Source organism: Lipophrys pholis (genome assembly GCF_963383615.2).
Source record: "Lipophrys pholis genome assembly, chromosome: 1".
Lineage (NCBI taxonomy): Eukaryota > Metazoa > Chordata > Actinopteri > Blenniiformes > Blenniidae > Lipophrys > Lipophrys pholis.
The window spans coordinates 2158794-2174672 of NC_137635.1; the positions used below are offsets into that span (position 1 = coordinate 2158794).

Sequence of the window (15879 nt, forward strand, 5' to 3'; positions counted from 1 at the left end):
CAACGAGGGACGAGAGAGCGAGTCACTACAAAAGTATTTGCTCTCTCTTCCTCCCTCCCTCCCTCTCTCTCTCTTCCTTCTTTTTTTTTTATATATCCTCATCAGACAGAAAGCTTTTCCATGTCGTGGCTCAGAGGAGGAGGTGAGTTTGTCAGCCTGATGAAAAAGCCCTTTTGGCCCGCCAATAATTTCCTTCATAGCCCCTTCCCTCCAAGGCGACGTCAAATCTAGATGACAGCAGTCGAGTCAGAGAGCGACTCCCTCGCCGTCATCCAATAGGACTTCCTCCACACGCCGCAGTAAACCTAGACGGCCGAACCGCGAGCACGCCTTTTTGTTCGACAGCTGGTGACGACGAGATAAGAAGTGGAGCTTCGCCAGAGCTGACGTGTTGTGTTCGGTGTTTAACCTGTAAAGGTTTTGTGGGATGAGCAAAACAAACAGGGACTTTGGCTCCAATAAAACTTGGTCCGTCTAAAGGCGGCGGTCGGACGATCATAGACAGTCTGAGATCAGTTGAACTTCTGCACTGCAGTTGGACAATCTGCACAGTTGTTATAGGACAATAGCCAAAGAAGTCAGCTGTAGCATATTTATCAGGTTTTAAGTCATAAATAATTTATCTGTTGTCATTTCAAATCAGTTCACAGGATCTGAAATCTCAAAACTGCTGCCTCACAGGTAGTAACACTGCTGCTGCAAGCCGAAGCTTCTAACATCCAACAGAAATGCACGATAACACGAAAAAGTGCTAAAATGTACGAGCGCTGGATTAAAACAGGAGTTTTCAGATCCCCATGGAGGTAAAAAGGTGAACCACCTCCATATTTTTCATTGACTTCCCTTCCAACCCCCAAAGCCCAGGGATGGAACCGGGGCTTTTGGCACTAAATGAACTTCATTATCAGCATATTTTGTTTTTAAAGTTGCACCAACGGACATCAAACACACACTACTGGATGGACCCAAGCTCACACTTTCAGGGGGAAATAAGTCGATTTGTTTGACATCCGTCAAGGAAAAATTAATGAACCTCCTTGGAATTCATGAGAATGAACAGTTTGAAGTGTGTCCAGGAATCGTCTAATCTCAAGCATCAAATGCAATGTGATCTGCAACATAAATATGAAGAGAAGACAGTTTTTCAATAGTATTGATAGAATAGAAACAACAACAAATCAAAAATGTTCTAATAAATCAGCAAATGTCCATTTCACCACAGCTACAGGAAGATAGTGGAATATTAGTCAATCACCTCGTGCATGAACACGGATAATTTACAAATGAAAATAAAATAAACAATTTCATTTTGAAGTCAGTATTGAAGGTCTATATCATGAATATTCTCCCACATTCAAGCAGCAGACACATTACCGATTTAAAATAAATGCCAGGGAAAACGTGAAAAAGATGATAATATACAAACATGATGATAAACAGCCATCCTTTTTTTAAATCATTTTATATATTATTGGAAAACAGGAGCGCTACGTTGACGATCTGATGTTATGAATAAGTATGATTTTGGTCCATTTCACAATTTCCAATAAATCAGATTGCATTGGAATATCATGTCGGTTTGCTTCTTATATCATTTAAGCTTCTTTTAACACCTAGAGTAATACTATGAGGTTTATCTTATCTTATCCCACATATTTGCCACAGTTTTTATGCGAGGGACGTAAACCACATCTGAATGACTTATTAATTACCTCGGAGTAAAAAAAGTGTGAAAGTGTTTCGAGAGCAGATATCACAATGAGAACATATCACCAATCGGCTGTCATTGTTTTCTTTATTTTGAGAAGATTTTACAGAAATTTTTTCTGAAAAATCTGATATAATGAGTAATTTGTAACTCAGTTCTGTGTGTGAAAAAGAACAAGCGTCTGCCCCGTATTAACCCATCCCGCTGGCAAATACACCACTCATCACTGTTTGTTGATGTTTTTTGTTTTTTTTATAATTTCCCATCGTGAGGATTTTTCTTTTGGAAAAAAAAAAAAAAAACCTGCAAAAATGTTTATTAAAGAAAATAATAAAACAGAAAAACAAATGCATTGCTACTGAGACAGTTCAACCCAGTATTTTAAATATGACAAAATTAAGAGAATTAATTAATTAATCAGGACTATGAAAACCTATAGCAAACCTGGTTAAGAATATCGACGGGAGATTTACAGTGACGCATGAAGAACAGCGCGTTGTTCACCAGCGGTGGTAAACCACCAGACAACACATTCAACTCTGACTTTCAACCGCTGACTCCCGGGTTCAGGGGGGCAAAGACAGCAAACGCCCGGGTGCCAGAGGGCGTCTCTGTGCTTCCATGAATAGAAAAGCTTTCTCCGGTTGGAATAATAGCTTAGCGAGAACCCCACCCCCACCACCACCCCCCTACCCCACCCCCCCTGGACCTCTAGAGGCGAGCACACGTGGGCTAAATGTCACTCAGCGGGCTCCCATCTTTTAGGGGATATCAAATTTTTTTCCCAGAGAAAACACTGAGCTGAGCCTCGCAGTGCAGTTAAGTTTCTCTGTGACTCTTAAAGGAAGTGGGACTCAACAGGAAATAGATGCATCAGGAGATCTATGGGAGTTTTCTTGTTTTGTTTTGTGTTTTTGGGGCAAACTGCAACCACCTGCTCAGGTCCCACAGTGACTTCGGTTTGTTTGATGTGTGCAAACAGCAACATGACGACATCTAGTTTGATGGGGGGGGGGGGCAATAATGCATAAACTGACAGATGGGATCCTTCTGTGTCCCCAATCTGGGGGGGACCGTGTCCTTAAATACAGCTGACCTGAAATCTGAATACAAACATGAGGCCTTGCCTTTCCCCAGTCTACTGGAGTGCTTGAAGAGCTGATCTCCTGCAGATAAAACCTTTGCAAACTGAAAGGGCATCAGGAAGTGTCCTGCTAATCAAATAGCCCCGGAGGCAGCCCGGGTTTCATCTTTTACAATCTGCAGTGATGTGAAGCCGGCCGGGCAAAGGAGCATCGGGCCTCGGGGCCGTCCACAGGGCAGCCTGCACCTGTCCATCACTCAGCGTTCACATTGGGGGTAAACATACACCTCGCTCCACTGCAGGCCTCCTCTCTGGGACATACAGCACTTTGCAAAAGGGTTTTATCCTGCAACTTTAGGGTTTAAGATCCTCATTTCACAAGAGGGAGATGTTAACTCTTTATAGGACACGCTCCACAATGGACAAGTTGCATTAAACTGACCAAAATCACACAAATGTCACCATCTCTAGTTTCCTACCCACCAGAAATATTGCCTTTATGTTATTAAGAACAAATGTCCCACAATACAATGTTTTTTGATGTTTGTTAAAGTATACATAATCTCACTTGCAGCAGTTCTCCATGTACACGACTGTTAACATTATTCTTCATTAAAAGTTTTAATTGATAAGGTGCAGTAAATAGGAAACACTGTGCTGTTTCTACTATTAAAACAAATTCTAATAATAAAGTTCCTTCAATTCATAACAGTTCATTGAGAAGAAAATAAAAGGCTGAACAGTTACCAAATATGATCACTTCGCTTGCCTGATATAGAATTCATTTTGTATTGAATAATTACACAAATCTTCAACTCAGTCAGCCAGACTAATGTGGTGCACTTTAGACATTAAGCAGTAATATTAATACGTGGCTCCTTGTGCAGAGCTACTGCTTTAACAGAAATGTACAATTTATGTGATTCAGCATGTGTGGATTTTGTGACTGATTAACTATTGATCGCAAATGTTGACACGACAATATTCTAACCTAGTCAATCACATGTCTCTTTAGCCTGGCTTAAATGGTTAAAACTGCTAAAGCAATGGCTGAACCATAAGAAATGAATGTCAATGTAAAATGTAGATGGATACAAAGGGTTAAACAGCTGAAAATGGAATGTTTTAAACAGTAGTTAATAAAACGCAAGGTAGTTTTCGCATGTATTGCAAAACTATACAACCTTATGAGCCATGTTTTAACCATTTTAAAGGATGAACGTGGGAAAAACAGCTCTTTTAATCATGAAAGTTGCAGACTTCTTGTCTGACCTTGACAAGACGTTAACGTTATTGAAGAAATTATATAATAATAACTATGGTATGGCTCTCAATTTTGTCTCCACTGTTGCAGAAGTCTTCAGTCAGTGTGCGATCCAGTTAACGCATGTATTCACCTTCAACATGAAGGTTTTCTTTTCATCCCTTCATGGAAGACAAGTCACCATGACCACGGCCTGCGTAAACAGATTTCGGTGGTCATAACAGTGATAAATATCTGCCCACCTGTGCACGTGCACACGCACACGCCCTCCGCCTTTCATTTAAGTCATCCCGTGGTCTCGCTCGCTGGTAAAACTCGCTCTCAGTTGGCCTGGAAATGGGCTTTAACGTGCCCCCTAAAAGGCTGGAATAGAAAAACACACATCTGCTGTGTTTAAGTAAGCTGCAGTTGCCGTGGTTACAGACGAGCGCTCACTAAACAGTTGTGTGTCAAGCCATCATTGAGACGGAGCACTTGAGCCCCACACACGAACACACACGAACACACACACACACACACACACACACACACACACACACACACACACGCACGCACGCACACGCACACGCACGGTGTCGAGGGGAGCGTTGGTGTTTCAAAGTGGAAAAACAAGGAAACGCAGGATGGCGGAGGAGCTGAAGTCACGCTTCTGTTGGCAATATGTTGCTGTCAACATTAAGCGTCCCTCACGTCTGCGCTCGGGACGAACAAACAGAAGCGGCCGTGGGGACGAGCGTGAGTTTCATGTGACATTCGGAGGGAAGACAAACAGGATGTGCTGTTTTTAGCCCAAAGTGAGAGCCTGAAAAGTGTTTCATTTAAACCCGGGCATTAATCACCTCTTTACGGAAGCTCACGGCAACGCACATCAACTCTAATTAATAACAAATGTTTGACTCCCTGGACCTCCGAATGACTGGGTCCAACAAATGACCAATGTTGTCATTCAAAGTGCATTTCATGGCCAAAGTGTATCGCAGAAGACTCAACGGCGTTCGCGAAGTGAGGAACCAAAATGCACCACCAAGGTCAAACTAATCGTAATCTTTATTTAGGAATAATAAGAAACTTCGAAAAACACATGACAACAACAAAGATGCTCAACCAAACCCAGCCGACATTAATAAGCAATGATAATGTTTAAAAGGCAAAACTTTCTTCCATTTCTGTAGGTCCAGTACAACTCTGAGCTCCTTGTGCTCATTCCGTTCGGAATAATCCGCCAAAGCAGGATATCACCACATATTGTCCATCAAGGACTCCGTGTCGCTGATTTGGGAACGTATAATCACAGAAAATCAACTTAAAATCTGTGGTTCTTGAGAAGTTAACGCGTCTCGACTGGGGGTTTGAAACTAACAGCTCTGTAGCCACAGTTAAGTTTTTAATGTCTGTAATGGCTCCCTGAAGATTTTACTAAATGATATGTATTAAAACGTAAAACAGTGACCACTGGTCTGCACTGTGCAGCCTGACCCAGAGACCTCCATGCCCGCTACCGTCCACCCTGCTGGCGCCCATCGTTCTCAGAGGAGACGTTGGTTCTATGCGTACAATTTTCCGTAAATAAATTCATATTTATAAATACATTTTCCTAAATGAACATCAGTTTTTAGTTTAATCATGGTGCGTTTGGGTCCTTTGCCCAAACTCGTTCACACGGCGGCCGCAGGGTAGAAGTCCGAAGCACAAAACTTTTGAAAAATTGCTCCTGAATGGTCCAAACTGCAGACACACATGATGGGAAAAGAAACCCCCACAGCCTGCGACAGTCGGGTTAAGTTATCCACATTAACTGTTTCTAAATCAGATTGTTCTCGCAGATCAACTTTTGCCTGACATCATATTTGAAATCTTCAGTCACTCCTTTTCCCCCTCGTGGTCTCAGATATAAACATTAATTAATATTCCCCATCAGACCTTAGGAGTTGAGTGTGCTGCTCAGCCAGCTTTCATGATTAACAACCTCCACACGCCGAGCCAGCTACAGATGCTGCACCACATTTAAAGGGGTGGGTGAAAGTGGGATCAGGCCTACGACACTGCGGCAAGCCTTGGCATGGTCCTCCCACTCGTGCCATTTCATTTCATCACTCCTCAGTCGCAGTATTCGCAAAGGGCCGAGCACTTTACAGCCAAATTCGTCGCGCACCCCAAGATAAATGTCATAAACAGGAGAAAAAGAGGTGAATCGCACACCTCATATGGTTAACAGGTTGCACGCCGTACTCCGGCCTCGCTCCGTCCTTCTGGATCTGCTTGTGTCGTCTGAGGACATCATGAGATGCATCACCTTAATACACTCCTTTAAATCTCTCCGCTTTGTTGCCCCGGATTTGTTTTGATGCGTCTGCCTCCCCATCTGAGAGATAACCCACTTCAAAATGATATATTTATGAGTCAGACCAGCAAAAACAAATCCAAGTAAAGTTATGGCTCGTCAGACACGAGCTCCTACCCGAGCGAAGATTTCACCTCGACTATGAGGGGGGGATACTTTTTAGAAAAAAACAAAAACATAACCCCTCCAACCTCTCCGTCATGCGGGGGTTTCGGTTGGAGGGGGGCGGGGGAGCATGATCTCCTGTCATACCTCATCTCGCTGACATCCGAACGCCGGCTCCGTGCAACTGAACCCGTCAATCAAACATTAAAAGAGCGGCTGGCGACCGAGTCTCAACTCACCAGGACTCTTCCCGTCAGCGTCTGAGCCGATATCATGACTCCGGCCCAGTCTTTGACCGAAGTCATCCAGCCCACCTCGCTGGCCGCCGCGTCATCCTTATCCGTGCGCTTGATGCCGTCGCCCGTGGTGATCCGATGTACGTCCTGCAAGAAGGAGAAGAAGAAGAGCAGGATGAGTTCCATTACAGCTCATGAGAAACTAAAGCAAGAAACTTTCTGGGAAGATTAAAACTGACCAGTTTCAGTCGTATCATGGATTTCTAGAAAGGAGTTCAGCCACGCTGACCTGAAACAACGATTTACGGGACAGTTTCTTCTCGTTTGGTACAAATGACTTTTAAATTCCAAACCTTTTGTTGCAAAGAACACATTGTACTGTGGGACATGAGGATTCAATAATGGATAGTGTGGATACAGACACTATACTCTAGTTTTTTTGTCTGTAAGGGCATTAACTTGAGCCTCATAAGTGCTGAAATATGCCTGAAAATTTAAGTGTTAAATTCGAATAACTGAAGACAAAAGTAACAACAGAGAAAAATACTCTAATTCCAGTCGACTACTTGGTGTATTATCTCTCCCCTTTTGCAGTTTTAACATCTTACGTACCTTGAGGAGTTCATAAATCTCTTTTCTTTCCCCTTCCTGCAAAGCACCTAAAGTACCTCTATGAAAATAAAACCTAGAAATGCCTCTTGAGGTGGAGATCACTGATTCCATGCCTGCGTTCAGCAGCGATTCCCCACTGGTGCAAAGGAGACTTTATGTAAGTTAAGAAGAAAGAAACAGCTAAGATGGATGATGGCTGTCTTGACTCGTCTTCTTGGTTGGTTAATTGGTACCTGTAGGTGTTAGGGTGGGTTTTTATTGCATTAACCCAGTGATGGACTAGTGACGGTGAATTATGGCAGCATGAAGGAAGGATAAAGGAGATTTCTGCCAACATGATTTCCCACAATAACAACAAAATAAATATTTCAACCTGCATTATAGTAATTGGTCTTTTTTCAGTATGTTTGCAGATATTGAGAACTATTATCACGTTGTCATGCATCTGGAGGATGTACACTGGGATCCAGCATCCGTTTGGGTCTATTTTGGTCTCCAATAGCACCTTGCAAATGCTGCTAAATGCTGCACTACGTGCTGCTCAAACACTTCAGAGTTACGGGGATAATCACTATTTTTCTTTGAAGTGCCTGCGGCTTCTGAAAGCAGATCACAATACTAAAATTGTGTGGGCAGAACTGAAAACAATGAAATGAACAAAAAAAACGACGTGCTCTGCTAATCAAACGGAATTAGTTGCTTTAAGTTAACGCCGCTGCAAATTTTGTCAACGATGACAATCCGCGTGTTTTCTGATTGACGGCCGCACAGAGCGAGAACCGAGCGTTGCTGCGTCGGACACATACATTAGAGTGCATCATTCTTATCATAATGAACCCGGCCCTTCAAATTAAACCTATGCACATGCTCGCACTCCGCATACAATAAACATGGAGAGGGAGGCCAGCAAAGAGACTCCAGGAGTGTATCCATGGCAGCCGCTGAGCTCCTGGTGTTTCTGCTCCACTGAGTGGGCTGCCTGCCTCTCTGCCTGTCCATCTTCCAGCCTCTCTCTCTCTCTCTCTCTCTCTCTCTCTCTCTCTCTCTCTCATGATTCGCAGAGCAGGAAATCGAGACAGGATACAGAGGTTAGCCACGTTCCCCGATGGAACACCCTCTTTACCCCACGACATCCTAAGTTCATCCCTCAAAGTTGTAAAAAAAAAAAAAATGACTGTGTGCCGTTTCCATGTGTGCCATTTGTACGGTATGACGACACCCTTCTTTTGTTGTGGTGTCGATGGCCAAGACTCCGACGTGCCGCATTCCCCAGATGCAGAACGAAGCCGTCGTGTGTCTCCTGCAAAGGGAGACACACGACTTTGAAAATAAATCAAATATCACTTGGGGGAAAAAAAACTCACGGCATGCAACATGTGCAGTGGCCTCCAGCCCACAAAGCCACAATACAGCCGCGATACAACAATGGATGACTGATTCTTTTTCGAAACACAGAAATACGGGGCGCACAGTTGTGACCAGAAAACAAGGGCATCTGTTTGGAGGCAGCCCCGCTTTAGGAGGAGGACAAATGATTGGAAAACACTCCAACAAATAAAGTGTGTTTCTATTAGGAGCTCATCTCAGCTGCTCCTTCCTTCAGAAAACGACAGGATGGAAAACAACTCGGTCAAACAGAGTGTGTGGGTGGACTGTGCATGGAGTCCTTTTAATTTCAGATCTGTAAAATCGATTTTTTTTTGAGGGGGAAACAGAACAAGATTCAAACTTCAAATGAGCAAATGGAGCTTTAATTGTCACGTCAATGATTGGAGCTAATAGAATAAAAATCATTAGAAAAGAATAATGGCTGGAGATGCATGTAGTTTTGCTAAATGAGTGAAATTGAATTCAGATTGTTTTGTTTTCAGAAAAGAGAGACCGTATTAACAATGTGGAAAAAGAGAACGACAAATAGGAAAAAAAAAGCAAGACGTCGTGGATTGAAACGAAGAATCTTCTCTGACGAGGCAGAGTTCGGAGAAGAAATGACTCGGATTGGAAACAGCAGCTTCATCCCCGTGCCAAGGCCTCACAGTTCAATTGTTTCCCCTGTTATTACTAAACACAGAGGGTGGCTGCACAAAGAAATTCAATCATGTCCGGAGCCATTAGTCAGAGCAGACCACCATCAGACCACGTTACACTTCCTCGGGCCCCGCGGCTAACTTGATAAAACGATAATAACATGTCCAGTTCACTTAGACGCGAACGCGGCCAACGAGATACAGGACGAGGGATTCTGTGAAACTGCACTTTAAAAAAACAAAACAAAAAAAAAACATCAGCCAACAAGTTTGGCAGTTTATTGCACACGTTAGTGAACCTAAGCACTGGAACTTTCCAAGGCCGTGTGAGAGATTCTGACTTGAAGAAAGACTCTTATCAGACTGGCCTTGAAAGGAGAAGCTGAGCGAAGTGAAGTTAAATCTCCCCCCTCTGAGCCTTAAGAAGATCAGGGTGAGGGGATCAGACGGAGTTTGAGCCAAAACGAAGAACAAAATGCCGCCTGCTCTTATCGTGCAGGTACATTTTGAATTAGTGTCGAGGGTTATCAAGGAGAATGAGCAGAAACATATTGGATTTGGTTTTTACATATTTCTCTAGGTTATCGAGGAGAAATCTTCACATACAGCATGTATATTTTTTTTTATTCATAAATCCATAAATAACTAGTATGTTAGGATTAGTAAACCAATGTTTTCTGCTGTAACAGGGTAACAACTCCTGCAATTTCATTTGGAAGTCTAACCTTCAGTTTCTTATAATCTAACAAGTCATTCTAAGACTTGTTTTAAGGAGGACCTGAGCCACATATATATTTACATAAACATGATTTCAACTCATTTCAGACCTGAATCTTACAGTCCACTGTTAAAGTTGTGGAAACTTTTATTGGCTGTGATCCTCTGTCTCAAGAGATATGATGCTTATATCATATTATATTGAATTGAACCCTCTGGCATCAGTGTATTTCATTACTCTCACAAACAATTTAGGACGGAAATTCTACACTTGCAAAAACTTCACAGTGTAAATCTATCAAACATGGGCCTTCGGGATTTATATATATATAATATATATATTGTTCTGTTAAAAAAAAGAAGTCATTTTCCATATGATCCTTCTTTCGATGTGTCAAAGATGAACCCAAATTCTATATTTGAAAACATTATTAGTCGTTGTGTCGCATCGGATGTAATATTTACTCATCTAGAGGACAAAAATGTCGAAAAAAACCCCAAATTTATTATCTTATGGTCATTATGAAATATAAGGATTTATTATGTAACGTCACAATATCATTTTTGAGATTATTATCAATATTTTAGTTATTAAAATGTATTTCTCTTTAGCACAGGATTATCACACAACAGTGAAAAGAGTGCTCAAGAACAAAAAAATGTCAAACGATAAAAAAAAGACTATTTAGCTCATGTTTAATGAAGCGATGTGTGCTCCTGTAGATATGAATCAGTATGCCTCAAATAAAAAGTGACCCATGTGTAATATATAAACATTAACATGAAGTCTGACTGAAACCTTTCTTTTCTTTTCAAAACATTCCTGGATAAAAGTGACAGTTTTTTTTTTTAATTCCACCCATTTTACAAACACATCTCAGTGAAACATTTGCGTTTGTGTGACACAGAACTTTCTCCTGCATTACTGGGCAAAGTGACGGCGGCAGTGCAGAACCGTCGGAGCCATCAGGTCGGGTTAATTGGCATCCCGCTGTTCCCCCGCAGCACTTTAAGGACTAAAATCTCCAAATGTATGTATGCTAAAAGTGGTCACGATAGTTTGAATGCCACCAAGAGCAGAGGTCAAAGATCAATGATTTATGATTCATGACACTCCAGTGTCTAATTACTCTTTAAAAGGCGACGATGGCCCAAGTTTACGACATCCGTATCTCACAGCGTGCTTTCCTCCTGTAAAGCCTTGAGTCAGTTATTATTAAACATGCAAGCTATAAATATGATCGTCCAGAAGTCATGCAAACAGCAAAATAAGATTTTAAGTGATTATGTGAAATTACCACACCTACATTTCTCCATGTAAACAAATCAGATACGATTGATTTTTTTAATGTATTTACATGATCTTTTATGGCGGCTCAGCTGAGGTTTAGAGTCACTTATCAAACTGAACATGAGGGTTAAATAATCCTTCCCAGGACGTCATCTGAAGGAAATGATAAAGGATGCGATGCATTTTTAATGGCGACATGGACCAGAAAAGTACATGCAGTCATTACAGGCAGTCCGTCTCGGCTTTGTCACGTTGATCAGTCGTCTGAGCCTCCAGATTTAGGTTCATCTCTCTCTCTCTCTCTCTCCCTCTCTCTCTCTCCCTCTCTCTCTCTCCCTCCTGAGTCGAGTCTTCCTGACACCAGAGGTCATTGATCAGCACTGCTCGCCTTTTTCTCCGGCTCCACCGCAATCATCCCTCAAAGAGCCGGCGCATTAAACGAGAATAGAACATGTGGCTTGTGACACAATTTCCCCCCCCCCAAAAAAAGAATTCATTATTCAAAGATGAATTAACATAAATCACGTTAATAATGAAGCCATACATTCTCAGATGGGTGGGGGGGGGGGGAAATAAAAATGTATGAGTCACTATTTCTGAGCCGTTTCATATATGGTAATTAGTTCTGAATCACCAACCGAGTGAGCACAATTACTTTAGTATCATATTAGCATTAAGTGTAGAGGAAGTAATCTGACCCTATTTACCAATTGAAGTCAACAATGGTGTGAAGACATGAACGTGTGATTAGAGGTGCAACGTGACTAAAAAGTGAAGGGACTTCTTTCATAGCGGGATTATTTACACAAACAGAGACACCAAAATAGCATTGAGATGCCAAACAAAAGCAGGTTTTTTTTTTTAAATCGAGTCTTTTTTTTTTTCTCGGTGACTAATAAGTGCATGAAAAGGCACCGTGGTTACACGTTTAACGTTTGTCGGATCCCAGATGGCGCGCCGAGATGCGGGCTCGCTGCTTATTTTATGCAATGTGGGGCCGCTGATACTTGGCTGATTAACACAGCCAATTAAACATTAAAGGGAATATAGTTCCTTTTTGCTTCACGCTGAAGAGCGACGAGATAAATTGCAGAGGACACCGTCAAACGATCGAGGGGCGAGATGTTAAATAAATCACCCCGCCTTCCAGCATTTTCTTCTTCTAGATCAGTGCTGATGTGTGTGTGTGTGTGTGTGTGTGTGTGTGTGTGTGTGTGTGTGTGTGTGTGTGTGTGTGTGTGTGTGTGTGTGTGCTCCAGGTGGAAGACAAAATTGAAATAGATCCTATTTGTGTCTCGGAGACTAAGGGGAGTGGGGGGGGGATAGAATCATATGAATAAATGTGGAGGTTGTTGTCGCTGTTGTGCGTGCCTTGCTGAACGGCGGAGAGCCTCTCAAGTTTTCCAACTTTTCCCGACTCATAATTACCGCCGTCTGATCTCGAGCACTCGTCTCACAATGACATTATTTCAGGCGGCACTTAAAAGCGTCGTAAGAACAACTCTCCACCTGAAGCCTTCCGTCCCTGGATGTCCCCGCCCACCAGCAGCCACATCCAGAGACACCAAATCTAAACTGGAACACACACACACACACACACACACACACACACACACACACACACACACACACACACACACACACACACACACACACACACACACACACACACACACACACACACACACACACACACACACACACACACACACACACACACACACACACACACACACACACACACACACACACACACACACACACACACACACACACACACTGCAGAGAGACCCCACGCTGTCATTTTGGACCTTCTAACCACGACGCCCTCCATTATTATTCGGTGGCTACCAACCGAAACAAACCACTACTTGACCAGATCCTTATTGTCAAGGCACATTTCTGCAGTGAGATTTAGTTTTACATAATAAAACAATGTCACACACAGATAAAACATAACATGTGTGCATGATTAATGATGAAATACAAAATTCCGCCAAAGTTTCTAAATGATTCGTCAATATGAGCTTGTTTGATTTCTAAACTATGTTCAATAGAAACTCAGGAAGGTTTAACGATGCAACATAAAGGCTCGTTTAGTTTCCATCTTGTGAGAATTAGGACGTCAGTTATTTAAATAGAGTCACATTTTTATTATTTTGTTCAGTTCTCTGGACTTTTTAAAAAATAATTTCTTGAATTTAACTGAATGCACAAACCAATTATAAACTGGCAGAATGTTATTCCACTGTTATTAACGTTCCCTATGTACATTTGACAGAAGATGTTTCTGTACAATAATGATAAGGGGAACATTTCAACTTGATCAAATCTGAGGTCTAGTTACATACATCTATGCAATTAGCCAGCTGGATTAACCTCAAGTATAAGTATTGACATTAAATAATCATAATTTGTATAGTTTGTTTGGGGTTTTCTTTGGGGGGGGGGGGGACTACGATACCAGAAAAATAGTTTAGGATCAATTTATGTGTATCACAGCTTTCACAGCACAAGTTAACCCTTTAAACTATATTTATATCTGCATTTATTCACATTTCCCTGCCTGTAAAATTTTCAAAAACTGCGTAATGAGTGGATATTTCTGCCCGTTTAGATTAGTACACATACCAGACATATAGTTGTTAACTTTCTCCAGAATACTGAGACGTTACACAGAAAAAACTCGATCAATGAACCTAGAATGAAGCGTAACCTTTACAGGTGAACCTAATCACACTTTCTCTACACGTTTGAGTTTTCGACGCTTCAGTACTTTTTGCACAACTTGCTTGTTCTCTGGCAAGAAGTCTAACGGCGACGATCACAGCAGGTGTCTGATCCATGAATCAACCAATAAATATCCTGCTTCAATGAGAATTGTTATTTAAACTGTCATTGCATTTTGACATCACGGGAACAAGACCACACCTAACAGGACCTCAGGAGAACTTCAAACGGGATGACATAGTAAGACATAAAAAGTGGACGCCCTTTGTCCACACACGACCGCGACACTGTGAACGACAGAACCGGAGGATGAATACCTCTCAACTCCAGGAACATTTCAGAATAGGTAAGAGGCATAAAGTGTCAAACCATTTCCGTCAGCGTGTCGGTGTGCTGGACGACCTGCCAGGGTACCTGAACGCACCATCGGGCCCAGGCGTCATCGTCTGCCACACACCAGGGGAGGATTCACGACGGTGAAGAAGAGCGCGATGCAGCCGCCACTGTCGTCACCAGACAAGCACACGACGGCGATGCCACAGCGTGGGCAGGTGTGTCTAGTCAATACAGAACTGCCCTACACTTTGTGAATGGCACAGTGACAAGCCCAGAGTCCAGTCATTATTACTTAAATGCTCTACTTCCATGATACATCACTGTCGCAATGAACTTTTTATGGTTTTTCTGTTCTGTGTTTAGAACCCTTACCTAATAGTGAGGCTGCAGTGTTTGGATCGGGAAATGTCTTGCGTAACTTGAATATTAAAAGTGAAGTAAGTATAAAGCCCAGTATAACAGATATGTGAATGTAATACTCTTTGACAGGATATTCAAGATAAAAATGTAAGAACTGCCATCGAAATCCATCCAATACTTGGACAATCTCCTCAGAGCCAAATCTGTGAACTTCATGCTGGTTTTAAAAGGGGAAATATAAGGGATTCACAACTTTAATAAAAAAAAAAAAAAAGGAAATCATATTGAGGCGACCGTGGATGTCTGTCAAATATTTCATCTCAATTCTTTTTTCCCCTCCGTGTCGATCAAAGTCGTGGACCGAGCCAGCAGCACGTCCATCCCTGAGCCGTAATATAACTGTCGGCGCTGCGGGGCTTCTTTTTAACACCTTCACAAAATGGTACATGCGCTTTCAAACGTCGGCCCACTATTGGAGATGTGATCTGTGCAACCTCCGGCAGCTCCGCCCAACACAGATTCAACACCGAGACTTGAAGAGAGAGTCTGCAGCACGACGGCAGAGCCACCGCGGCTCGTCATCCGGCACAATGAACACAAATCCGGCCTTTCTTCTTCCTAGACGGATAATAGCAGTCATTCATCAGGCCCTCACAAAATGATGAGTTTCATTGATTTCTGCCAGACGGGGGAACACGGAGCCACCGAGACAGAAGCTTAGTCTCACAGACGTAAGAGCTGTCAGGACAGAACAGAACAGAAACAGGGCAGAACAGGGCAGTGAACGCCCCACCGAGGGGGGAAAACAAACTAAAGAATCAGAAAGGGAGGAAACGGATTATCATCTCCCATCTATGAATAATGCACTAAAAGCTCCATGTTTAGGCTGCTAATGACATGCACAGACTGGGGGGGGGGGGGGGGGGGGGGGTTTCCTCCAACACAACCTGCCACATCTCACTGCTGAGAAAGACAACTGCATAACGGAGGGAGAGAGATTTACTCTTATAATGAAATTCTTTGCTTGCTAGTTGCTTAGCAACAAAAACACTGATTCATATGGCACAT

General features: G+C 42.5%; 1 protein-coding gene across 2 annotated transcripts in view; it reads right to left on the reverse strand.

Moving 5' to 3' along the window:
• LOC308116372 (calcium-activated potassium channel subunit alpha-1a-like) overlaps positions 1–15879 on the reverse strand; it is a gene marked incomplete at its 3' end in the record, with an annotated part of 89583 nt that overhangs the window by 70860 nt on the left and 2844 nt on the right. For both annotated transcript variants that reach the window (XM_080474534.1, XM_080474536.1), the window contains exon 2: positions 6742–6885. In XM_080474534.1, coding sequence (XP_080330660.1) covers positions 6742–6885 — 144 coding nt within the window. The remainder of the gene's footprint in view (positions 1–6741; positions 6886–15879) is intronic.